Consider the following 27,202-nt stretch of genomic DNA (forward strand, 5'->3'; position numbering starts at 1 on the left):
AACTACTTGGCCGGACAAATGGGGAGCGCTGAAGGCTCTCACCCGGTACAACGTTTAAGACAACAGGCCTGAGGGTGCCCAGTTGGGCGCGAACCTCGGCTCAGGGCGTCGTCTGAGAGGAAAAATATTTGAAAGAATTAATCGACCCTAGTGGGTCGATAGCGATAAGCGCTGAATGAGGGAAATCGTCGACCACGCCGGCGGGGTCGGTATCGGGGACGCCGGCGGGGTCGGTATCGGGGGGTAATTTACCAGGGTTCCACGTAAGTAATTGAAAAAAATGTGTTAGAACCGCATAGAAACACAACACGTGTAACCACAATCCGACTCTATCCATCGTTACGCATTTGTCTACTCTATGACAAGTAACCGCAAAGTTGGCGGTAAACAACCGAAGCAGTCGCCCGCCAGACCCCGCGCGCGCCGTCAGTGCCTCCCCGCGACAGGTGCCGTGCCATTAAAAAAACAAAATTGGAAAAAAAAAACAAGATTCGTTCGTTCGAAAAATTAAAATCGAATTTCGAAGTACCGTTGCGTATTACTTTTTCTGTCGCGTGTGCCAGTGATGTGTGCTTCGAAGATTATGCAGATACAACAAGAAAGTTGTAAATTAAGGCCCTATTCCGTGGAACCGTTGTAAATTTGGCTAAAGAACCTCGTTTGGATTACTGGAAACTGTATTCTGAACTTACACACCGCTTCTGTTGGCTTACCTGTACCTACCTACCTTAGTATGCGTGTTAATAACTTGTATTTAAGTAAGTAGTAAACTCAAACGAGCACCTACTAATGCAAAATAGCACTTATTAGCGTTTAGTAACAAGCTTATAGTAATGTTTAAAGCAAGCAAAGTAACAGTAAAGTAAACGAAACATGGATATTACTTAGTTTAACATAAGTTTTAATATAACTGTAGTTATACGAGGCGTCGATGTGAGTTAATTGAAGCTAGCGTACCGTTCTGGTTGCTCTATGGGAGAGTTGTTACATTCTATGGGATTGTTTTCCATACATAAACTTACATTTCCTCGTACTAAAGTAGGCAGGCAGAAAATTGTAGGAATTGTCTGTAAATCTAGACCTGCTATTGGTTTAAGTGTAAGTATTGTACCTAATCTAAAATGTAATACACATATTGGCACTCTTATCTTGAATATTAAAGCATACCTCAAAGCCTTCCCTAGTTTAGGAAATAACCGTTTTTATATCGCCTGCCAATTTACCATAAATAATGTTGACCTAAGGTACTTATCTGCCTTCTACACAGCATCACGCCAGTATTCCCGAGGAGGTAGGCAGAGGTGTATAGTAGATACATCCACTTCTTGCCAGCTATGTTTTAAGTCCCATGTACCTAAGAAGGAGCGAACAAACCCTGGAAACTACGTGATATAAATAATTTATGACCCAAAGATGAATTTAAGCTCATAAAGTTTAAAGCCGGGATTCAAACCCGTGACTATACCATGCAAGTCACGCGTTCTCCGAACTGAGCTGTCACGGATCCCACTTTATACCTAATATATAGGTACTTTACAATATAATTAACAAGTGTCAAAAAAAAACTTCGCCAAGTGTGTGTCGCCTCTACGTGACAGGGACCGCTCTAAAGAAAGATGCAGGATCTGGCAGGAACGGGTACACCTCCCAAAACCTTTTGTTCCGCCGTCCGAGCGACCTCCGCCAGGTCTTGATTTGCCTTGGCTTACCTGGAAGTCTATAAAAAGACTTCGGACTCAGGTGGGCCGAAGTAAGGACAATCTGTTCAGGTGGGGTTTCTCGAATGGCTCGGACTTAAAGTGCAAGTGCGGCACTGTTCCCCAAACGATGGAACATCTTACATCGTGTCCTGCGTGCCCGAACACCTGTACGTAGGAGGATCTGATGAGCGCTGCAGATAGCGCCATACTTGTTGCCAAGTTTTGGGCCGATACAATTTAGTTTGCCATCGACACGATAAGAAGAAGATTAACAGGTTTGATCTCATTCGTGATGGAGTAGGTATGTGTTGATAAAAATAAGCCCAATATAGATGCAGGTACCTAAACACCAAAGCTGTTGTTTCTTGTACGTAATATAGGTACGGTCACTTTGATACCATGTCACATTAGCTTTTTTGACAAATTAAACAGTAAGTCTCATTAAATGTCAAATATGATAGTGCGACAGGGTTCTAAAGTGGGTACACGATATTACTCATCACTGTACTTATCGTTTGTACCAAGTTTAAATATGCTAAACACCCCCATTCGCCGTACATAAAGTTGGTCGCTAAAGTTTTTAATAAAAATCGCCATGGTAACAACAGCACGGTTAAATAAACTAAAACACTATTTTGCTGACATATTTTATTTGCATATTTTGATTGAGAATTGAGAAAGTGATGCTTAGATGGTGCAGACGTGTAGAGAGTGTTTGGCTCTTGGTGTGTGTGGACTTTAGGTCTAGTAGATGGTGAGAGTTCGAGGATTCTAGTTCCAACTGCAAAACACCAGTTTGATCATTGTCACTATTTAATAACTTTTGTAATCGTTAAAATACACTTTCGCGGGAGGCGTCGCCGTCGCCCATTCAATTCCGTACAATATTGCCATGCAAAAAATATTATTAATTATTTTATACTTGTGTTGCTAGCATCAGAGAGAATGAATCAAAAGAGATTTACGAAAAATATTTATGACGCGGGTGTAGCGGGTGGGTGTAGGTGGTGCGGGTAAAATTGGAAGAGGAACTTCTAGGTGTTTTAAAGGAAGGCCAAGTCAAGATTACTCTAAACCGGCGAGCATGTTTAAACCACTGAACCGATTTTGATTAAATTTGGCTGGAAGATAACTTGAATTATGACGAAGAACATAAATTAACTCTCTCTCTCCTTGGCATTTATTATTCCCATCTGATGGTGGGGTCTACCTTCTTCGTACTTCTCTTCCACTTCGCTTTATCAGATGCGTCGTTTTCGGAGACATTGCACATGCACAGGTCCTTTTTGACCACATCCGCCCATCTTGTTTCTGGTCGTCCTCTTGGTCTAAGCCCTGGTACGTTTAGATTAACGTTCGAAGAACATAGATTACCGTGCTATCTAAATTATCCAAGCTATCTACGATTAGTTACGGCAAAGCATCTCATTCCTGTTTGCTAATAAATCACACTGGTTATTCGCGTATTACAGTCGAAATGCCTGTAGATCACCTTCGGCCGCGTGTGGGCATACGACATACTGCAGTGTGCGCCGGCGCAGGAATTGGTTCACGATTGAGATCGCGACAAGTTGTATGCTAATCGGGCTCAAGGAGATATAAATCATCGCCTTATAGTGGAAACCACGTAACCGCCTTTTTTAAAATTCACAAACGAATGTGATTTTCCATCAAATTTTAATGAGTGATCTGTGTGTATGCCTGGTGAAGTACTATTTGATGATACTCAATAAAATTTAACATCTATTTGTCACCTAAATACCCTGCACAGAAATAAATTTCATTTTTTTTATTTAACAAAACTAGCGACCCGCCCCAGTTCGCTCGGGTGCAATGCTGAGGAAAAAATCAAATTATTTACGACATCACATTAAAAACCCCAAAAATAACAGTTTTTGTCCAGTATTTAATGCATGTTATTATACATATAAACCTTCCTCTTGAATCACTCTATCTATTAAAAAAACCCGCATCAAAATCCGTTGCGTAGTTTTAAAGATTTAAGCGTACATAGGGATATAGGGACAGAAAAAGCGACTTTGTTTTTTTTTTATACTATGTAGTGATGTCGCAATGAAAAAGCTAGTTTCAATCCAGATAAAAAACTAAATGTGATTAAAACACATAATACCGGGTTCTTACCGCGTTAGTCCGGGATATGAGACGCGGTAAGAACCCGGTATTATGTATTTTAATTACGATAATAACCGCGTAAACCTCAAACAATGAAAAAATTGTGGTCTCAATTTTTACCCGTAATGAAATTAATTGATACAAATCTAGGGATCAACAGCTTAACTTGCCTTCCGAAGCACGGTTTGCATTTGACCAATCTCACCGGACGGAAAGTGAAGATGTGGCCAAAGGTGGTGTATGCTTACCTAGTAAATGTTTATTCACGCTAGTTATGTTGATTCTAAGATTGTAATGAGAGGGAAACATACAGTCTTCGGCAGTTCATTCCATTCCTTTGTCGTTCTTTTGAAAAAGAAGAATACAAAGCGCTTCGGGTCGATTGATGGGATATCCACAAAGAATGGATGAAACTCCTGGTGATGTATGGGTGGGTTATCGTCGATGGAATGGCGTGGGTGATATCAGATCGTGAAGTAACTGCGCATAATACCCGACATCTTCTTAACTGCACGTTGCCAGCATCCAAACTGCCCACAAACTGCAACTCCTTAGCAATGCAATTGCAGTTAGTTAGCAGTCTCTACTACGGCAATTATTGAGAGCCTTTAGATGAAAGTTTTTCAAGGACAGTTTTTAGCCCGTAATGTAGCTGTAAATTTAAGATACAGTATTAATGCTGTATAAATAATCATAATGTAAGTGAGCAATATCATGTAGGTACCCACTTTAGAACTCTGTCGAACTGTCATATTTGACATAAAATGAGACTTACGGTTTAATTTGTCAAAAAAGTTAATGTGACATGGTTACAAATAGTACTCGTGACCATACCCATTTACCTATCACATCAAACCATCGGATATAGAACCTCTTTCTTAATTTCAACTTGACAACCTAGTCAAATGAGATACTTTTTACGAAACTTAAAAACAAGAAAGTTTTCTTTGGCGTTTGTATAGAAATTGTGTTCTGTGACGTCATCAATAAAAGCTATCAAACGTCGTACTCATTGTTATTTAATTCGTAAATAAAATTCGAAAATAAGTAGAAAAGTAAAATCAGTTTGATTTTTGATCATTTTAGACTGGCTTATATTTCTAATTTTATATATTATCTTTGACCCAGTCAAATATCCAAATACTTAAAAAAAACTTTAATTAAAAAAAACAACCAGAAATATCCAAGGAGAATTTATTTAAATCACTGTAAAAAAAACTCCTATCAAATACTCATAACCAAAGAGAATATAATCACTACGCGTAACCTCAAAACCTGTTGTTGCAAATGCTGTCAAAATATTCGCACATAATATTTGTTACTTGTTATCTTTGCGGCATTATTTTGCACCTTGCTTTCCTTGGAACAACTGCTTAGGTGAGTGAGTTCAATTCAGAAGTATTTCCATTCATGCGACGTATATAAAAGTGGCAGTCTACTTCATTGAGTAACCGGAGTAAAAGTGTTCGCTCAGCCTACGTTGTACCCACGCTCACCCATATATTATCGATAGACCATTGACCAATGCTGTCCAAAACCCTCACCTACATGAACAAACAAACAAATACACAAACAAAATAGATTTTCGACTTTAACGCTATAAATTTTAGAAGAAATAGCGTTTTTTCAACGGCAAAAGTAAAGTTTGTGCGCCACCCGTAGGCAGAATTTTCGTATTGTAAAAAGCATTTATATAGTTGCGAAATAATACTAAAGAACTTTTATGGCGGCCATTATTATGTAAAATTGTCTTATCCACTTTTATTTGGTATTAACTTTTGTATATTTTAAATATTGTCGACTTCCTATGAGTCAGTGTGAACAAGTTGAAAATTGTCAATCTCCTTTTATGATTCGTTGGATGCTGTTGATATGGCTTTCAAATGTTCCACTGATGATGTCATTGGATATTATATCTTAAATAATTATTAGTACTTAAGTATCAGATACGTGTCTTGATTTATGCTACACGATCGTTGATTTTATATCTGATTAGGAATTTAATTTGCTCTTAAATAACTCTATAGAGCACATAACATAATATACAGGGTGTTAGTGATATCGTAACTGAGGGATTATTTAGACCATGATTCTGAGTGATAAAGTGTAAAAAAAAGATGAATTTTGTGACGGAAAATTCTACTTGATATTAACTTAGAATCAGGGAATGAATCTTCCCACTCAGTATTAGTTACGATGTCACTTACACCCTGTATAAGACAAACTCATCTACAGATTCATCTTGTTTAAATTTTACTAAAATCGTCATAATCATATCGGTCGTCATCGTTTTTGTAATTTTAACTTGTTACGAAATACGCCTATAAGGGGTTTATATTATAATAAAATCAATAAAATTAAAATTTCGCTCAAACCACTTTCGAAAAATCACTTGCTAATGTTGCTAATAGGTCGCATCTGAAACTCATATTAATTACATAACACTGTTTTAAAGGCAAAATGAGTCTTAAAATGAGGTAATCATGGCCATTAGTAATTAGAAGCCAACCCGTCGGCACTTCTGAATATTTCGGAATAAAAACGATCCTATGCTCTGGGGGGATTAAAAACGCCACACCGAAGCAAATCATCTAAAAAACAATGTTGCAATTTGACATTTGCGCATATAAAAGTAAATGCGCAATGCACACGAAATGTCAAATAGCAATATTGGTTTTTTAGACGAATAGGCCAGTTTCCAACTAGTCAAATCAGTTACTATTCACTAAACGTCTAAACACGAAATGACTATGGAATTTGTATGAAAAAGCACACTGTGACGTCATAGAAAAACGTGATAAAATGTCGGACTTATTATTACGTTCTTCTTCTAATAATTCATAAATAAGTTAAATAGTGAGGAGCTCGGTGGCGCAGCGGTAAACGCGCTCGGTCTGCTATTATTGAAGTTAAGCAACTTTCGCAAAGGCCGGTCATAGGATGGGTGACCACAAAAAAAAAACATCTCGAGCTCCTCCGTGCTTCGGAAGGCACGTTAAGTCGTTGGTCCCGGCTGCATTAGTAGTCGTTAATAACCACCAAATCGCACTGGGCCTGCGTGATGGTTTAAGGCCCGATCTCCCTATCCGTCCATAGGGAAGGCCCGTGCCCCAGCAGTGGGGACGTTAATAACTGGTGATGATGAAGTTAAATAGAAAAAAGAAAATGTTTTTCGCTAGTTTTAGATCTGTCTTTATTTAGTAATCACATAATTTATCTTGAATCTAGTACACGACCCAATTTGTTTTGATGTGGCTTTTATAACCCCCCTGATTTAGGACTCCAACTATGCTCATTACAAAGTTCATCGAAATCTAGATCTTATAATATTTATGTTACTAAGTAAATGTCACAAAGTCGTGAGGTCACGACAGGTGATTTTCTAATGACAATCATTATGATGATCTCCGCTTGATGGTCAGCACACTTGTAGCACTTACTCTAGTATATTATGTGTTTTGCATGTGCTTTCTATTCTAATGTGGAGTGAAGACATAATTTGAGTCGTGCTTTCTTGCCGATTTCACACACATAGACCCACAGCCACAGTTATTACTTCTTCTTCTATCGTGTGGGTTATGAGGTGGATTACCAACCTCATCAACCTTAGTGTCAGGGTTACAATTGCGCCGCCAAAGGCCTCTACATAGCATGTCAGGTACTGTGATGATGAGACCTTTTCCAGGCACATCTCCGATACCGACTCCGCCGGCGTGGTCGACGATTTCCCTCATTCCGCTTATCGCTATCGGCCCATTAGGGTCGATTCAATATTTGAAATATAATCCTATCAGACGACTCCTGACGTTTTAAATTTTGTATCGGGTCGGAGAGCCTTCAGCGCTCCCTATTAGTCGGGCTAAGTATTTAATGCCGTTTGCGGCAAATAAATACGAATAAAAATATACAATCTGTACTAGATTGAAAATTATAAATATTATCTATCATTACAACTCCTGTTAGCCTCACTTGCAAATGCTTGCCTCCGATTTGCAAGTCACGATTCATAACACATAATCTATTCTCAAATAAGAGAAATATGTACTTACGCCTGTCTTCAACACGTTTTCTGCTAAGTGCGGAACCCCGTACACAATAAGACTAGAAATTGAACAAGTTAAAAATATAGACATGAAGTAAATAATTGTACCGGGCGAGAGCCCTCAACGCTCCCCATTTGTCCGGAAAAGTAATTAATGCACTTGGCAGCAAAACTACAACAAGTCACGTTAAAAAAAATGTTAAAAAAATGCTGGGTATTCTCATTGAACTACGGCATAACCGTCAGCATAGAATAAAGAAATCTATGTATAGAACGGCAAGTCTTCGCTCCCCACCAGCCGCTGAGCTAGGTTTACCTCACGCCCCCTCGAACATAGTTTAGGCTGCGTTTCCATTGACGCGGAGCTGGGCGGAGAGGAGCGGAGATGTGCAAGAATCCACCAATCACTGTAAAGGAGAGAGTGACAGAGCGTCTACGTTTTTCGCTCTCTCGAACGCTGTGATTGGTCAAATCCGCACATCCCCGCGTCAGTGGAAACCCGGCCTTAGACTTGAATCGTATGACGTCAGACTTCACATACACAGATGCGCGTGTACGATAACGTCAATGTGTGGTGTCTGTGTAAACGAGGTTGTTTGTATGAAGTGTCCCGGGTATGCCGTCAGTGAGCGCACGCGTCGTTTCGCTGCACCGAGAACTGCAAAATTAACGGTTGTTCCACAGTATCACGACTCCGTGCTCTATTGCCCACTGTTGGCCAACTAATAATCTGTTAGTGTAGAAATAGTTTAAAATTAATGTATTGCTGCCAATTCCCGATATCATTGAGTAATATAATAGACTAGCGATCCGCCCCGGTTTCGCACAAATAAGTAGTGTAATATGTGAGTTTGGAGTCAATAGCTTTAGAATTAAAATATTTTCCATACAAACTTTGCCACCCCTTTTTACATCTTTAAGGGTACAATTTCGCAAAATTAGAATTTAGTGAGCACTTGCATTCTAAAAGGAACCCACATGTCCAATTTGAGATTCCTAGCTCTTATAATTTCTAAGATTTCGTGATGATTGAGTCAGTTAGTAATCTTTCGCTTTTATATAATGCCTATAGATATTATTTAAATAAATATATCATCGTCATCATCATCATCCCTTTAACGTCCCCACTGCTGGGGCACGGGCCTTCCATATGGATGGATATGGAGATCGGGCCTTAAACCATCACGCGGGCCCAGTGCGGGTTGATGGTTATTAACGACTGATAATGCAGCCGGGACCAACGGCTTAACGTGCCTTCCGAAGCACGGAGGAGCTCGAGATGAAAACTTTTTTTGTGGTCATCCATCCTATGACCGGCCTTTGGGAAAGTTGCTTAACTTCAACAATCGCAGACCGAGCGCGTTTACCGCTGCGCCACCGAGCTCCTCAATAAATATATAACGACTATATGCTTACTAATTCTTAGACAGAGGCCGACTGTAGAACGTGCCCTACGAAGGGCTACATTATCTAGCTTCACATGTCCATGTGATTATAATAGGGTATTTGACTGGGTCAAAGATAAATTATAAAATTCTAATCTAGAAATAGAAGCCAGTCTAAGATGATCAAAAGTCAATCTCATTTTACTTTACGACTTATTTTCGAATTTTATTTATCAATTATGCAATGAGTACGACGTTTGACCGCTTTTATTGATGACGTCACAGGACAGTAATCCCACACAAAATCCAAAGAATACTCATTTTGGCGTTTCGTAAAAAGTATCTTATTTGACTAAACCAAAATCTTCTGACCGTTAACAGTTGTAATTTATTCATCACGCACCTTTATTGATTCGCGCCACCCTCGGCATTATTATTCCTTGTCCAGGGAAACCCTAATGTCCAAATATTAACAGCTGAATCACCTGTGTGATTCAAACCACCCCTACTACATACATTTTAGAATGTGTCAGGAATGTATTTATAAACACAATGAAGAATTTGACTTTGAACAAAAATGTTTTACTTAGATATGATGTCAAATTCAAAAACTATTGCTTTATACATACATAAACTCACGCCTATTTTCCACCGGGGTAAGCAGAGACTATGGAATGCTTCAATGCACTTCTCTTGCTTCCTCCGCATTCATCAATCGTTTCATGCACGCACGCCGCGCCGGTTCAGCACTAAACTTTTTCTAAGGACATCTCCAATTTGGTCAATGTGGGACCTAAGTCTATCCCATTTTTCACAGGATCCGCTTACCTAACCTGAAGATTTGATAGGTCCGGATTTTTACAGAAGCGACTGCCTGTCTGACCTTTCAATCTGAAGGGAAATCCAGCCCAATACAGGTTAGGTCACATACCTCCGAAATCACATTTCTCAATATGTTGGTTTCCTTACGATGTTTTCCTTCACCGCAGAGCACGTAATAAATAATTAAGATCCAAATATGAATTCAAAAATTCAAATATGGATTCGAACTTCGAATTCAAGCGTTCTTCTAACTGGACTGCTACGGCTCTCATTGCTTTATATGCCAATAAAAAAAGAATTTCATTTGTTCTTGAGTATTGATTTTTCATCGAAAAAAGTCATACCTTGCCAGTTTGTTGCTAAAATCTATGTAGAACAGACAGTGTTTGATGATTCATTTAGTTACAAAAGAAAATGTTCCCAATTGCTAATCTCTGTTCCCAATCTGTAATCTCATTGTAAAATTCACACGTTCTCATCAGCTGTACCCTCAGAGGCCTCTCTCAATTAAATATTTTCAAAAAGAACCGTTATACATTATATAGCTACATAACATCACGTCCGTAATCTCTAATAGGGTAGTCAGAGCCACGAGACATCAATAACAGTACAATCAGAATGTCTCGTATTTTTCTCTAGTACGGGTTGTGTGTGAGGTCTATGACTGACGACAGAGATTGTAGATTTGCCACAGATGGCATTGACTACTTGGCCGGACAAATGGGGAGCGCTGAGGGTTCTCACTCAGTACAAAATTTAAGACAACAGGCCTGAGGGTGCCCAGTTGGGCGCGAACCTTAACTCAGGGTATCGTCTGAGAGGAAGATTATTTGAAAGAATTAATCGACCCTAGTGGGTCGATAGCGATAAGCACTGAATGAGGGATACGACATCAACCGTATCGGCGCCCATGATTTTGATTGTTTTTTTTTTAATTCAATATAACAATACTTTTCTAAAAATGAAAACGAACGAATCTTGTTACAGCATTACCATCAATTTCTTACCAATTACTCTAAAAAAACATAAAAATAATCCGAAAAATTATTTGCAGGCACAATGAAGTGAAGTGCGACAACTATGACTGCGACTAGTCGTAAACCAAAAGTGTAAAGTGAAAGTGTTAGTGTAAAGTATGACTTGACTTTGGCACGTACTTTGGAACCATGTACCGTCCGAATTTCTACGAAAGCACATGCTTTAGGTGCAATGAGATTGTGTATCAAGTGGACAGAGTTGGACCGTTGAAGGACTTCACGTTTTTCCATAGTGGGTGCTTCAAATGTGCTGTCTGTGGCACCAAGCTGACTTTAAAGGTGAGTTTCCTAAATTTTATTTAAAACTTTTTAGCCTTTTTATATCCCGAGACTATGCCGTTAAAGCATAGAATTACGTATAGAACGGCAACTCCCCGCTCCCCACTAGCGGCTGAGTTAAGTTTACTTCACCCCCCTCGGGTCTTACTTTAGTCTTCAATAGTACGGGCGTCAGACGTCACACACACAGATGCGCGTGTACGATAACATCAATAGACACGTCTGTGTAAAAGGAGGGATTTTTTGTATAAAGTGTTCAGAGCGTGGTTTCAGGTAAAGTTACGAAAATATTGCATCAGATCTAGGTATGTTGATAGAAAGGTGTGTAAAATAATAAATGAGGTATTTAGCTACGCTACAAATATAAAACAAATATTGACTGAAAAAATCCTGCGAAGAAATAAGTTTCGTGTGGTTGTTTGTGTAGTGTTATTTTTTTTTTTATTTTTAAGAACTCCACGATGACTATGAATAAGCTTTTTGTCTTCTAAGTGTAGTCATCGATACATTTATGAATAATTCCCCTGCGTTAGTTACACAAATATTTTCCTTAGGTTACTTATAGTATCATAGACGGATTTTTCCAAGTAAAATATGTCAAGTAAGTATTTCTAGGAATAATATCTTTTATTCTCTATTTTTATTGACTTCGCTCGCCTCATTCGATGTGCTCTACGCTAACTTAACCTTAAAAATCTTAACATTAAAGCGTTAAAACTTATTTTTTTTTTGAGAAATTACAATTTTAGAGACACGTGCCATTTTCAAATTAATTTCTAATTTTTTTTTTTTGGTTTGTGTAAACTTTATATAAAAATATTTTTGTTTCCGAATATATATTAAATTCACGCTTCACCAAGTATTAAAATACACAGACCTAATACTTCCTTTATATTTACCTGATTCTTCCTTATCTTTATGACTTGCGAACGCTAAAAGCTTATAGCACACAGAATAAACACATACGGTATGGTCAGTGATATGCCGTTTCCGGGAATTATCCCACTTTAATATTCCCGGCAGTAAAAATGGGCAAAACCTTAATTCAAATAAGATCAGAGTACAAGAAAGAACAATTTGAAAACAAAAGCAACCAGTATCCTTACTATCAAAAGCGAGCCATTTGGGCGATTTACAAATTGGGACCCAAGATGTCACTTAGAAATAAATTTAAAGAAATTAATATTTTAACTTTGGCATCACAATATATCTTTGAAAACTTAATATATGTAAAAAAACTTATAGGATTATTTGCAAAAAATAGCGATCGGCACATAGTTAATACCCGGAATAAAAATAAACTTGCTTTACAAGTCAGTCGATTACACAAGGTTACTAAATCTTTTAAGGGGCAATGTATACGTTTTTCAATAAGGTTCCCATTGACATTCAGAATTTGCCTTTCAACTGTTTTAAGACAGTAGTTAAACAAAAACTTTACAAAAAGGTTATTATAAAGTTAGTGATTATTTAGAAGATATGAATGCATGGGATTAACTGTCTGAGAACTGATACTAGGCAGCTAAATTACTCAATTGTATACCAATATTTTATGTTTATTTTTATTTTTTTAAAGAACGTCTAGGGCCCTGTGCCGAGGTTTTTCTTGCAGCTTCTTTTCCCCGGCTATACAGGTTGTGAGAAGCTGCAGTAGTTTTAGGCGGATGAGACGTTCGTTATGTAAAATTGACGATTCAAAGTGTAACTATGTTACCTATTGAATAAAGATATTTTTGAATTTGAATTTGAATTTTATCAAAGAGTTTTTACAACGGGAACATTCCCGTGAACGGCTCACTGGGTATGGTATGTTTTAGAAGAAAATTCAAATTTAAAAATATCTTTATTCAGTAGTAACAAGGTATGAGGAGCTCGGTGGCGCAGCGGTTAACGCGCTCGCTCTGCGATTGTTGAAGTTAAGCAACTTTCGCAAAGGCCGGTCATAGGATGGGTGACCACAAAAAAAAAAGTTTTCATCTCGAGCTCCTCCGTGCTTCGAAAGGCACGGTAAGCCGTTGGTCTCGGCTGCATTAGCAGTCGTTAATAACCACCAATCCGCACTGGGCCCGCGTGGTGGTTTAAGGCCCGATCTCCCTATCTATCCATAGGGAAGGCCCGTGCCCCAGCAGTGGGGACGTTAATGGGCTGGTGATGATGATGAGTAGGTAACATATACGTAGTTACACTTTGAATCGTCAATTTTTACATAACGAACGTCTCATCCGCCTAAAACTATTATAACTTCTCACAACCTGTATAGCCGGGGAAAAGAAGCTGCTAGAAAAACCACGGCGCAGGGCCCCAGACGTTATTAAAAAATAATTGAGATTTGATTTTTCACACGTCACATAATGCTTCGGTGTCATTCAAGTGCATTGAACAAGTCCATTATAGACGGCGATACGGCTCACCACCTGTTACGCTTGCGAAGATAAGCAGCGAATTAAAATAAAAATGTTTTTATTCGCTGCCCGTTCAGCATTGAAGTTATCTAACTGCAAGTATATATATCACAGACAACGCTATAAGAGACAAATAAGCCACGTCAAATGTTATAAATGTCAGACGATGCAAGGTCGGTCACAATACAACACAACGTGTAACCAAACTTAATCGTTATCGCGTCTAGGAAATTAACTGTAAAGTTCGCAATAAAAACTGATGTATTTTCTTGATGTTTAATTTGACAAAAAAAGAAAAAAAAAATCTTTTTTCTTTCCTAAAATAATTATAAGCTCACTACTATATCCCGATTGGGGTAATCACAGTGTCAGAGGTATATCCATCGCGAGATGACCTAAGTATCCGTACTTCACCGAGCTTTATGTTAAACTAACGACTTTCTATTTGTCAATTTAGAAACGAACTTCCCTATTAGACTGGAAGTAAAGAAAAATAAAACATAATTCGTCCAAAAAACCTAAAACTAAGCTATGTCGAAACCAACTAATGGTTTTCTCTTAAAAAACTAGTAAGTTCTTTAAATATATCGTAAATCACAATATGCATGTAATAAATGTATGTACATAAATATATTTTAAACAAAGAATATCTGAAAATGTTTAATTAACTCGCGAAATAAAGAATTGAAACAGTTTCATTTTCACTATGTTTACCATAATGAGTAACACAACAAACACAGGTGATTCACAACCACAGAGCACGGAACCAAATCACGCTTGGCCGCTAGAGGCGCCTTTACCAGTATATCTCTATAAAGTTGTCATTTAGATACGCTGTGGTACGACCGCTACTAGACATTGCCTATATTATAAGCTAATAGTGTCGATTCTGACAAACACAAACTAATCTAATACAAATTATATTTAAATTTGACAGTTTTAATGCTAGCTTTATCTTTCTGAGACGTATCGTAAGTCAAGAACGGAATTATTTTTAAGATAAGTATATCAAATTAAAATGGAATTAAGTTTTCCCCGGTGTCGCCACTACCATGAGCCGTTACATTTTTTCATCTGTCGCTTCTAGCAGAAGCCGAGCGTAATATGGTTCTACGCTCTGTGGACAATGGATCAGATGTTACTCCACCAAACCACTGCGGTGTATATAGTTCACTTTGCCATGACTCACACTGCCATACCGACTGTTAAAACTGCATAATATGCAAATAACAGTACCTACAACACCTGGTCATTGTTATCAACTAAAAATGCATTTGAGTGTACTTATAACACTGTACTCTATAGTCTCACTAAACGGCCTCGGTGGTCCGGTGGTTGAGCGTTGGGCTCACGATCCGGAGGCCCCGGGTTCGAATCCCGGTGGGGGCATGACACAAAAATCACTTTTTGATTCCTAGTTTGATTAGGACATTTCAGGCTGAATCAGGTGATTGTCGGAAAGTAAAATGATCCGTGCATCGGAAGGCACGTTAACCCGTTGGTCCCGGTTACTACTTACTGATGTAATAATGTAGTCGTTACACGAGTCATGACAGGGGCCTTTGGCGACTCAATAATAACCCTGGCACCAGGGTTGATGAGGTTGGTACTCCACCTCACAACCCACATGATTGATAGAAGAGAAGAGGACGATGGCAGTCTGATCACCTTTCACCATACGGTTCATTATTCCTTTTATGGACTTCATATCAAAACTTGCAGTAGTTTTTTTTGCCTTCCGATTACTTGTATCTCTCAGAGTTTGTCTATGTATGTATCGAAGCAATTCATCTAAGAAAGCGATATTGCTATTTGACATTTGTTTGCATTGCGCACTTACTTTTACATGCGCAAATGTCAAATTGCAATATTGCTTTTTTAGATGAATTGCTTCGATGTGGCCTTTTTAAACCCCCTGTTAAATGTTTATGCTATGTAAATGATGAGAAATGTTCGTTGCTGGCGCATTACGAGTACAGTTCCTATTTTCACTCACACCATGCACTCGCTAACTTCATAAATACAATAATATCATTGTCACAAATTAACTGAGCATATCGCTGTGACATTATTAAGTTAATCTTTTGTGCATTTACCATTGTAATTGGACCTGTGTAACCCTTTTATTCGCTTGTAAAGTTCGGAACGAATTGATGACTATGGACGGGTCAAAATGAATTGGTTTATGATCGCATTGTGTTTTATGGTATTGAACGATGATTCGACAGATATAATTGCATCAATGCAGTGTAATTGAACGGGTTTGTATCGACAATAGAATGTTTATTGACGCTCAATGCTTTGGAGACTGGCTGGTAACAATTGGGTATGTAAGGTATTTTTTTTTTATTTTTAAATGAAATGTTATGCTATTACAAAAAACTAATTTGAATATTTTAGCTTTTCATGTAGTCGGTACTTTTTAAACTTTTTTAAATATCTCCTAAAGTAGGCTGAATGACGTTTATACCTTTGCCCCTGTTTAGTTTGTATTAACATTTTAATATTGACATTTTGTTAGGGTAATGCGCCCAAACTATGGGCAGTCCCTAAGAATACTCAGGTCCAATAAGATAGATACTTACAAGTAACATTTTGTTAGATTTTAATTTCTTTAATTAAGTTTCTATAGTTTATGCGTCTAATAAACATGACGGGAGTTAGTGATCCTCATTATTATTGAAGTTATTTCATTAAGTTTGTTAACCACACACTCGAAGGACTCCTTACCCTAGTGATGACCACAGATTATATTAAATTGTATTTATTATAAACGGTATTTGGCAACGACAATTTGGGTAAACAGTAAACAAGTAACAGACTACCTTTAGAGGTCACATTAGCCTCAAATAAATACACTATTATTGCTAAAATTAACATCATCTGGCTCTCTTGAGAGCTAAACATAGAGAAATAAAGCTAATTAGACGAAATCTAGAAATGGTTTTAGAATAAGCGTAACTTTTTTACCTTACATACCAAATTGGCCGGTTTTGTTTTTAATTATTTTTGAACGGAAATTTAGAATAGAATAGAATAGAAATAGTTTATTATGAAAGGACGCCACACACAAAAAGAAAGACAACAATATCATATCAAATTTCCACTAAAACAATTACAAAAAAGCAAGACGGATGTTAGTCGAAATGATCATAAGGTGGTGGTGGACGTCCTGAGATAAAAGGGCCTCACTCAGCACAAGTCGCAGCGCGAACCACGACGCTGGTATTATGTGGACCCTATTGGTTATTAATTTATGTATTTTACATATTATTGTAACGTAATATTAACAACAAAGTAACATTACTAAAGAATAAAGGTTTTACCTACTTACATACCTATCTTAAACCACATAAGTAACCAAAATAACCACCACCACCATCACCAGCCCATTAACGTCCCCACTGCAGGGGCACGGGCCTTCCCTATGGATGGATAGGGAGATCGGGCCTTAAACCACCACGCGGGCCCAGTGCGGATTGGTGGTTATTAACGACTGCTAATGCAACCGGGACCAACGGCTTAACGTGCCTTCCGAAGCACGGAGTAGCTCGAGATGAAAACTTTTTTTTTTGTGGTCACCCATCCTATGACCGGCCTTTGCGAATGTTGCTTAACTTCAACAATCGCAGATCGAGCGCGTTTACCGCTGCGCCACCGAGCTCCTCACTGAGGAAAATAAATTACATTCTTGTAACTCACTCCTCCTTTCCAGACATACTACAACAACCAGCACTGGACGGAGGACAAAGAGGTATACTGCTCGAGCCACGTGCCCAAGATAGGGCCAGGCCACCTGGACAACTCGTCAGTGGGCATCCGGTCAGCACTGAACGTACCGAAGAGCAACAACTACGTCAACGAGCAGATCCGGGGCATCGCCAGAAACAGTCATGACACTGAATGTGAGTATCCCTGACACCGACCCCGCCGGCGTGGTCGATTTTGTCCGGCCAAGTAGTTAATGCCATCTGCGGAAAATCTACAATAAGTCACGTCAAAAAAAAGGCGTGGTCGACGATTTCCCTCGTTCAGCGCACGCTATCGAACCACTAGGGTCGATTCATTCTTCCTTTAATCCTCTCAGGCGCCGCACTAAGTCGATATTCATGAGGTTGAATGAGTAGTATTAAACACGTTTTGTTATCCTGCTCAGTACATTATCGATTATCATATTTCAATAAGAATTTCACAATTGTCTCGAAGCTCGGTAAGAATTAGATCTGTCAAAATACGTAAGCTAGTGTTGGGAAGTTCATTAGCATAGTCAATATAAGGTCGGTTGACTCTTTTCTATCTATCAGTAGGTAAGTAGATACTTCTTTTTGGGATTTACAATCTGCGTTGGGATTCTCTGACTGTTGCAAGTCAATATATTATACTTTAGAAAACATTATAATATATATGTACACATAGATATATAAACTCGACTATGGAATTTCATTTGCTTCGATCCTGATCCTGACACACTTCTCTTACTCCACATTCATCAATCGTATAGGCATTGTGTGAAAAATAACTTTAAACTGATTTATAGTACTTATCTATCAGTCAATCATTGTTTATAACATAACACAAAGTTGTTTATATTTAGACAAACGACGACAAAACCAAGCCTAGATAAAGGTCATGCAATGTTTACAATGCACAATGCCGATAAATACTCCTCAAGGTCCATATTGATTTGCCTAATCGTTTTTCTGTGAGGAAGTGCCAAGATCAATACTAATAACAATGAAATAAAAAATGTTATCTTTCTATAGATCACACTTTTTGATATAGCTGAGTGACCGTTAGGACTTTAGACGATTAATTAAGTACATAGGACAGTAAATAATTAGGACTAAGGAATTTTAGGACAAACAAATATTAGGAACATCTTGAGGACAATCGACTTTAGGACAACTGGGCGCCCTCAGGCTGTTGTCTTAAAACGTTGTATCGGGTGAGAGCCTTCAGCGCTCCCCATTTGTCCGGCCAAGTAGTTAATGCCATCTGCGGCAAATCTACAATAAGTCACGTCAAAAAAGAAGACTTTAGGACAATAAACATTAGAGTATTCAACAGGCGCCCATACCCCCTCCGGTTGATTTAAGGGAGGCATGTGTCCAGCAGTAGGCCGATATTGGGCTAATTATGTTTTATGTTATATTAAGAAATCCTTTTCCTTTTTTATTTTTCACGCCATAAAAAACTTCAGCTTTATGCTTTATGGATGTTTCTAGACAACACACGAAGTGGGTAACATCTTCACTTTACTTTTCAACCGACTTCATCACCTAATATTCTGCCAAACAATATTGCGAATTTCTATAGAAATTTCTAAAGCCGTCAATCGGCCCGAAGACCCGTTAAAACACCTAACAAACATGAAGAACGCCGGCGCAGGAATCCAGTCGTACTTCCGAAGAAGGCACGGTCACGAAAGCTCTCGCGCTTCGGGTCACCTCGGCAACCTTCGGCCGTGTTCGGGGAAAGGGACAGAAGGTCATAGGTGTGAGAGAGAGGGCAGAACTTGTTGCAAAACAGGCGGCCGCATTCCACTGAGCAGCCCAGTGACCTAAAGCATACTGGACCCGCAGGTTAGAACTTAGGTTAACGAAATAACTGAATTCTTGTTGGCGGTCTCAGACCTGTAAGATTTTCCTTAATAATTAGATCTATGATACAAAGGGCAATAGTATAATCGCATGAAGAAGGAGGATCGCGATCGAAAGGCTGGGTCAATAGCGTCGAGCGCGCAAATACTAATAAAAGTGATCGAAGCCAAAAAATGTGTCAGGAACGTATCGTATGAAATGAAAGTAAATAGTTTCTTCCTACCTGTAGTCATAAGCTTGTTGTATTGTGTAACTTTAAAAAAAAATGCAGGACTTAAGTAATGACTGTTTAAACCGCAAACAGTTTACTAAGCTTGGTTAAGACGGGAAGCACTAAACGCTTACCCGGCAGCTGTTTTTACAATCTTGCATAATCCAATACAGAGTAGATAAGATACCTACATAGGAAATTCCACAGAGCATTAAGCCTCCTACAGGCTGTTTCATTAATCAGTCGTTGCCCAAGCAAAACACCAAAAAAAAGGTGCTTTTAAAATGAGAAGTGTACGATTTTACGCAACCTCCGTGTTCTTACGTAATAATATGCGCAGATGCGACATTCTCTATGAAAATAGAGTCATCCAATTGAATGAAAAGTGAAAATGCAGGGTGTTAGTAACACCGTACCGAATACTGAAGGGGATTATTCAGCTCATGCATAGGATTATTCTGAGTTTATATCGAGTGAAATTTTCCGTCGCAAAATTCATGATCTATTGTGTTTTTCTTTTTTATAAATTATTTTCAATTCCATGTTTTTGAGATTGAAAATTCCACTTGATATTAACTCAGAATCATGTATTCGTTACGATGTAACTTACGCCCCGTACAAGTATGTAGGTACGGTCACGAGTACTGTATGTATACAATTTGATACCATGTCACATTAAATCTCATTAAATGTCAAATATGATAGTGCGGCAGGGTTCTAATGATACATGATATTACTCATGATTGTACAAGTAGACGGTAAATTCCACTTGATATTAACTCAGAATCATGAGTCGAATCATCCCCCTGAGTATTCGATATGGTGTCACTAACACCCTGTTTATTTGTTTTAAATACACTTCTCATCAAAAAAATCGAAACACCTTGCAAGTTTACGTTTTGTCAGGATTATCAGAAAAATGTGTACATTTAGGAATAAATGTTAAATGTCGTTTAATAGTGAGTAATATGAGCTTATCAAATCTTAATGTTAATGTTCTAAATTTAAATGAATTTTTCATAGGTTTCGTATTTTGTTAAATGAGTCATTTTTATTCCGTATGGAGTATAAAGGAAATGGATAAAACAACACACGTAAATGAAAAAAAAAGCTAAAAAACGTTTATTTAATAACTTGTATTCCCTCCCCGAGCTCTAATTACTGCTTCCATACGGTTCTTCATCGATCGGATGAGAGTCACGATCACATGCTGTGGTATATTGTCCCATTCCTCTTGGATTGCATCTTGCAGCTGGCTAAGTGTTTCTGGGGCAGGATCTCTTGCTCGAATTCGTCTCTTTAATTCATCCCACAGATGTTCAATGGGATTCATGTCCGGGCTTCTTGCTGGCCATTCCATAATAGAAATATCGACTTCGTTAAGATAATCTCGTACGACGCCCGCGGTGTGAGCCCTAGCATTGTCGTGCATGAATATGAAGCCGTTGCCAATAAAATGTGCATAGGGCATCACATGAGGCTCGAGACACTCTTCGACGTACCGATGACAGTTTAGTGCAGGCAGACGTGGCCCAGACACGAAAGCAAGCTCTGTCTTACCGTCGGCGCTGATTCCTCCCCAAACCGTCCACGAACCGCCACCATAGCTGACCTTTTCTTCAATGCAGCATTGTGCATAGCGTTCTCCGTCTCTTCTGTAGACCTTGTTCCTTCCGTCGTTACCATACAGCATAATTTTACACTCATCAGAAAAGAGAACTTTGCTCCACTGTAGGTATGACCAATTTAGGTGCTCACGTGCAAAGTTAAGGCGCGCTCTTCGATGGTCTGCAGTTAATTTCGGCCCATTTGCTGGCTTATGCGGTACCAGTCCACGATCCTTCAACCTTCTTCTAATTGTAGAGTCACTTACAGCCACCCTTCGTACAACACGAAGCCGCTGCTGCAGTTGAAAAGCGTTAAGGCGTCGATTTCTTAAAGAAGTTGTTACAATAAATCGATCATCTCGCTCAGAAGTGACCCGATTCCTGCCAGATCCTGAACGGCGCGTGAACAAACCAGTCTCCCGATAACGTTTATAGACTCTATGAACAGATGACAGGCTTAGATGCAGTCTTGCAGCCACAACACGCTGACTAAGGCCAGAATCCAGCAATGCCACAACTTGGGCGGCTTCTGTGGGCGAAGTATCCATACGTTTTAGAAAAAAAACCTTTTTTCAGACGTCCCAAAGTCACAGTATTGAAATAAAAAACAAAAAGTTTAAGGATAGGCGCCAATTTTTAGTTTTTAAACGCTAAATGTACTCCAACCCTAAACACACATTTGTCTCAAAACAGTGATTCATTTCGTTTATAAGATAAACAAATGAAATTCTAATTTTGAATTTAGAATTTTCGCTTATTACTGTAATGGCCAAACTGCCAGCTATACATTTATGTATTTTTTTTCATCGTATGAATTCTTTTTTGTGTTAAATTCGGACAGAAACAATGAAAACGGAAGTGTTTCGATTTTTTTGATGAGAAGTGTAATAATATTATCCTTCATCCTTGTACTCAATCTTGTGTTAAATGTTACATCCTTTTATAGACGTCGGAAGTAAAGAAGTCAATCGAACGAAGATTGTTATACTTATTCGGGGACCGGATTCAAATCATACGTAAATATTACATTGACGATTATGTAATTCGTTTATAGATTGAAAATTGCTTATGTAGGCAGACTGCTTAAGATCAAGTCACGGTAAATAAGTAAAAAAATACGCCGTTAGTAACATTATAAGTGTGAACGTTACTTTAAATATTGTAACAAACTTACATAGTATACATTCCCGATCCCTAATGGTGTAGACAAAGCCACAAGTAATCAGTAGATAAGTTTCAGCGACTTTTAATACGAAACCGAAAGACGGATAGATTATGGTGCATGCATCCATATACAGGGCGTTAGTGACTTTAAGGGATAACAGAGTATGATTCTGAAGTGATATCAAGTAGAATTTTCGGTCAAAAAATTCAAATGTTTAAGTGTTTTTGTTTTATTTTCGCTGAGTGTGATGGCGCCCAGAGTAGTCTTTTTCAAAGCCGTACTAGGACTTCTCTCCTCCGCATCTAGTACTGATAGTTACTGCTGCCCTCTGTCAGGTTCCAGGTTACAATCCCTGTGACTCGCCTCTTCCGTCCTGCATTGCTGTGACGATGGTATATGCAGTATTATGGTTTATGCCTAAGCCCTAACGTACACTAGTACTTTGTACACCAGTCTAATCCAGTGTCCATATTTAGCGTGAAACAGCACAAGCTAGGACGTTACGCAAGTCTCGTTAGGCCCTGTTTAGGTCATTATGTGGATTTGTGGAATATTGCGACACTACTGCGGGAAAAACTGTCGAGCGCGGCTTAAGTAATGAGACAGTACTTACTTGAGTTTGTTTAGGGCAGGACTCCATGGTCTAGTGATTAGAGTGTTAGGCTCACGATCTGGAGGCCGGGTTCGATTCCCGATGGGGACATTTTCGAAATCACTGTGAGACTGTCCTTTGTTTGGTAAGGACTTCTCAGGTTTGAATCACCTGATTGTCCGAAAAAGTAAGATGATTCCGTGCTTCGGAGGGCACGTTAAGCCGTTGGTCACGGCTATTAGCCGTAAAAACACCTTCACCAACCCGCATTGGAGCAACGTGGTGGAGTATGCTCCATACCCCCTCCGGTTGATTAAGGGGAGGCCTGTGCCCAGAAGTGGGACGTATATAGGTTGTTTATGTATGTATGTATGGTATATACCGGTATCAGCACCATTATAAGTAAGTCATTTGTTTACAGGATTCTTCTCTATATCCCTAGTATGAGATAAGATACTCATGAACAGATTTACAGTATCCTTTAGTACATATAGTTATAAATATAACTTTATCAGGAGTTACGACCTAGCTCACAGATTTCGCTTTCGACCTTGAAGATGTCTTTCGACCTTGAAGATGTTAACTCTTTACTCGAGTTGAGACGTAAAGGTGGGTATAATGTGTTTTGTGCATCTTATTCTTCGCTTTACTTGTTATATCGAAAAAGATTCATAGTTATAAAGTTTCTACAACATGTCTGAAAGTTACTGTGGGGTCAATGATCGACCTCATCAACATTACTTATTTTACTAAACCTTAACATACTTTAAATATTATTTAGATAATGTTGCATAACGCCTGTGATGCCTAAGGGGTAGGCAGATGTGGTTACTCCACCGACAGCTCTTGAATAAATTAAGTTTTATTTAAGGTTTCTCAGACCCATATTTAATCTTACGGCTTAACTTATCTAAGATAAAACACAAAGGTAAAATATAAATAATAAATAAATAAATAATAAAAACAAACATTTATCTAATAGCTACAAGCTGTTTTTTTTTATGGATGGCTAATGCCTAAACTAAGGAAACTTGTAATATAAGACATAAATAAAAACAAAAACACCACAAAACATATATTCACATACAGCGTGTTAGTGACATCGTAACGAAAACTTCGAGGGGTGATTGAGGCCATGATACTGATATGATATCAAGTGGGATTTTGGAACTGAAAATAATTAAAAAAAACACAAAAATTTTCAGGAATATTCAGACTGAAAATTCCACTTGATATCAACTCAGAATCATGGTCTGAACCATCCCCCTCAGTATTCGTTACGTTGTCACTAACACCCATACCTACTTGTATGGCTACTGTATGTACTTGTGCGGGGTGTAAGTGACATCGTAACGAATACTAAGGGGGATGATTCAGCTGATTATTCTGAGTTAATATCAAGTGGAATTTTCCATCGCAAAAGTATAGAATTGAAAATAATTTAAAAAAACTAAAAAAAACATGAATTTTGCGACGAAAAATTCCACCTGATATTAACTCAGAATCATGGTCTGAATCATCCCCCTGAGTATTCGTTACGATGTCACTAACACCCTGTATATAAACACATACATATATCTGTAAAAATAATGAGTGAGGAAGAAAAAATGAGACCATAATTTTTACCCGGGTTGAAACTAATTTGTAATATTGCGAGATTAAAAAAAAAATCACATCCGAATATAATATTTAGTAATAAGACGACGGTATGCGGAGTCCCACAACATTACAATACCAGTATAGAAATGTTTATATAATCATTTTGCAATGATGTTGGAAGATGTAAATTGTTACCAACTTCGAAACATGTGGTCAGTCAAATACTGTGTGACTTATGGTGGTTGAGGTCGTTGCCACCATTCCACCTGGGTGCGGTGTTTACTATCCATTTTACACGTTATACAGTATGTTACCAACTCACACTCACGCAATAAAATAATTGAGTCGTGTACTAGGTTGGGCGGAAGGCAAGAGGGAAACCACTGCCCTATTTTTCCCTAAAAAAGTAGCATGGAAAATGCTGCACCGACAAGAGTGTGGCTCTTAAATTGATGATGATGATGTACTAGGTTCAGATAAATTATGTAATTCTGATTACTATATAAAGACAGATCTAAAACTGAAGAAAAACATTTTCTTTTTTCTGTTTAAGTTGTTTGTGAATTTTTATCAAGAAAAACGTAATAATAAGTCCGAGATTTTATCACGTTTTTCTATGACGTCACAGTGTGCGTTTTCATACAAATTCCATAGTAATTTCGTATTTTGACGTTTAGTAAAAAGTAACTGACTTGACTAGTTGGAAACTGGCCTATTCGTTATGCAGTTCAAATTCAAAAATATCTTTATTCAATAGGTAACATAGTTACACTTTGAATCGTCAATTTTACATAACGAACGTCTCATCCGCCTAAAACTACTGCAGCTTCTCACAACCTGTATAGCCGGGGAAAAGAAGCTGCAAGAAAAACCTCGGCACAGGGCCCTAGACGTTCTTTAAAAAAATAAAAATAAACATAAAATATTGGTATACAATTGAGTAATTTCTGCCTAGTATCAGTTCTCAGACAGTTAATCCCATGCATTCATATCTTCTAAATAATCACTAATCATCAATAATCACTAATCAGTCAGTATCTCGAAAAATGCATATTGATGCAAAAATGTCTGCTCCCAATCGATATAAAATTGGTAATGGTGCTAATTCCAGTACACACCATCTAATTTTATTTTTAGTTATATCTGTCACTTTCTTATCCGCAGCAAATGAAAGGGATAATCGAACGGCAAACAATTTATCTGGAGATCCTGGGTTCTAATGACTGTGGGGGCTATATATATCACAATAAATACTTTATGATCCCTGGTTTGGTTAGGATACTAACGATTGTCCGAAAGTAAGACGATCCGGGCATCGGACGATACGTTAAGCCGTGGGCTCCTGTTACCTCCCTCATTCAGCGCTTATCGCTATCGACCCAGTGGGTCGATTAATTCTTTCAAATATTCTTCCTTTCAGACGACGCCCTGAGCCGAGGTTCGCCCCAACTGGGCACCCTCAGGCCTGTTGTCTTAAATTTTGTACCGGGTGAGAGCCCTCAGCGCTCGACCAAGTAGTTAATGCCATACCGCGGCAAATGTACAATAAGTCACCAAAAAAAAATGGTCCCTGTTATTACTTACTGATAAGTAGGTAGTGGGTAGGTACATGAGCCATGTCAGCTTTTGGCGGCTTAGTAATAAACCTGATCAGTGTTGATGAGGTTGGTAATCAACCTCACAACTCACACGATAGAAAAAGAATTTCTAAACCTTAATAAATTAAAATTAAATTCTAAATATTTAATATATTCTACCAGCACCTTGTATAATGAAATATTTGTATTCAATAGTATGATTATGGTGGTCAATGGTTTCGTGTTATAGGAACAGGTTGACGGAAATTCCACGTACAGTTGGTCGCTTATATTTATAGGCTTATAAGCTTAGGCTATAAATAGCCTATTGAAACTTGTTTAAATATTTTACCCAGAAAATATCGCAATATACATATTTTAGATTTAGATTCATTTCACGATAATTAGGTATGTTAATTTGAAGAAAAAGCTTTAGATCATGCCTATAGAGGGCTTTGGTGACATCGTAACGAATACTGAGGGGGATGATTCAAACCATGATTCTGAGTTAATATCAAGTCGAATTTTTCCGACGAACCGAAAAGTATTGAACTGGAAATCATTTTAACAAACACCAAAATTGACATAATTTTGACACACTGTATATATAATAAGTATATTTAATAATTACGAATCTTGATTATTACAAAGTTTAACACTTAAACTTATGGATAGATTTATGTATTATATTTCCTTCCATTCGCCGTCACTGAGATGTATACTATAGTGTACTTAACGGCGTATCAGTCATTTTTATTACTTTAACATTAGAGTTAAGCAAATCATATAATGTAAACCATGTATCGGTAGCAGAAATCGACGCTACTTTTTATTAAATTAATTTCTCATTTCAAAAGAATAAAGAACACATTACATAGTGGCTTCCCCTTAAAAGAGACGGTAAAAAAGTGTTAGTGGACACATTCTTGCTCTCTTAAACTAAGTTAAAATTAAGTTACTCTTTAAAAATTAGAAAACCAGCCCAATACAGGTTATGTCACACGTGTAAATACATCCGAAACGCATTTCGGGTTTTGTCACGGTGTTCTTT

The 27,202-nt window shown here is 38.1% G+C and overlaps 1 protein-coding gene across 6 annotated transcripts in view; it reads left to right on the top strand.

Moving 5' to 3' along the window:
• Positions 1–385: 385 nt before the first annotated feature.
• LOC126374313 (hillarin) overlaps positions 386–27,202 on the top strand; it is a 69,372-nt gene continuing 42,555 nt past the window's right edge. The window contains exons 1-3 of one of the 6 annotated variants that reach the window (XM_050020864.1): positions 386–446; positions 11,137–11,398; positions 17,516–17,705. In XM_050020864.1, the coding sequence (XP_049876821.1) occupies positions 11,249–11,398; positions 17,516–17,705 (340 nt within the window). In that variant the 5' untranslated portion in view covers positions 386–446; positions 11,137–11,248. The other 5 variants (XM_050020863.1, XM_050020869.1, XM_050020866.1 and 2 more) reach the window with 5 other exon arrangements.

Source organism: Pectinophora gossypiella, chromosome 17, assembly GCF_024362695.1.
Source record: "Pectinophora gossypiella chromosome 17, ilPecGoss1.1, whole genome shotgun sequence".
Lineage (NCBI taxonomy): Eukaryota > Metazoa > Arthropoda > Insecta > Lepidoptera > Gelechiidae > Pectinophora > Pectinophora gossypiella.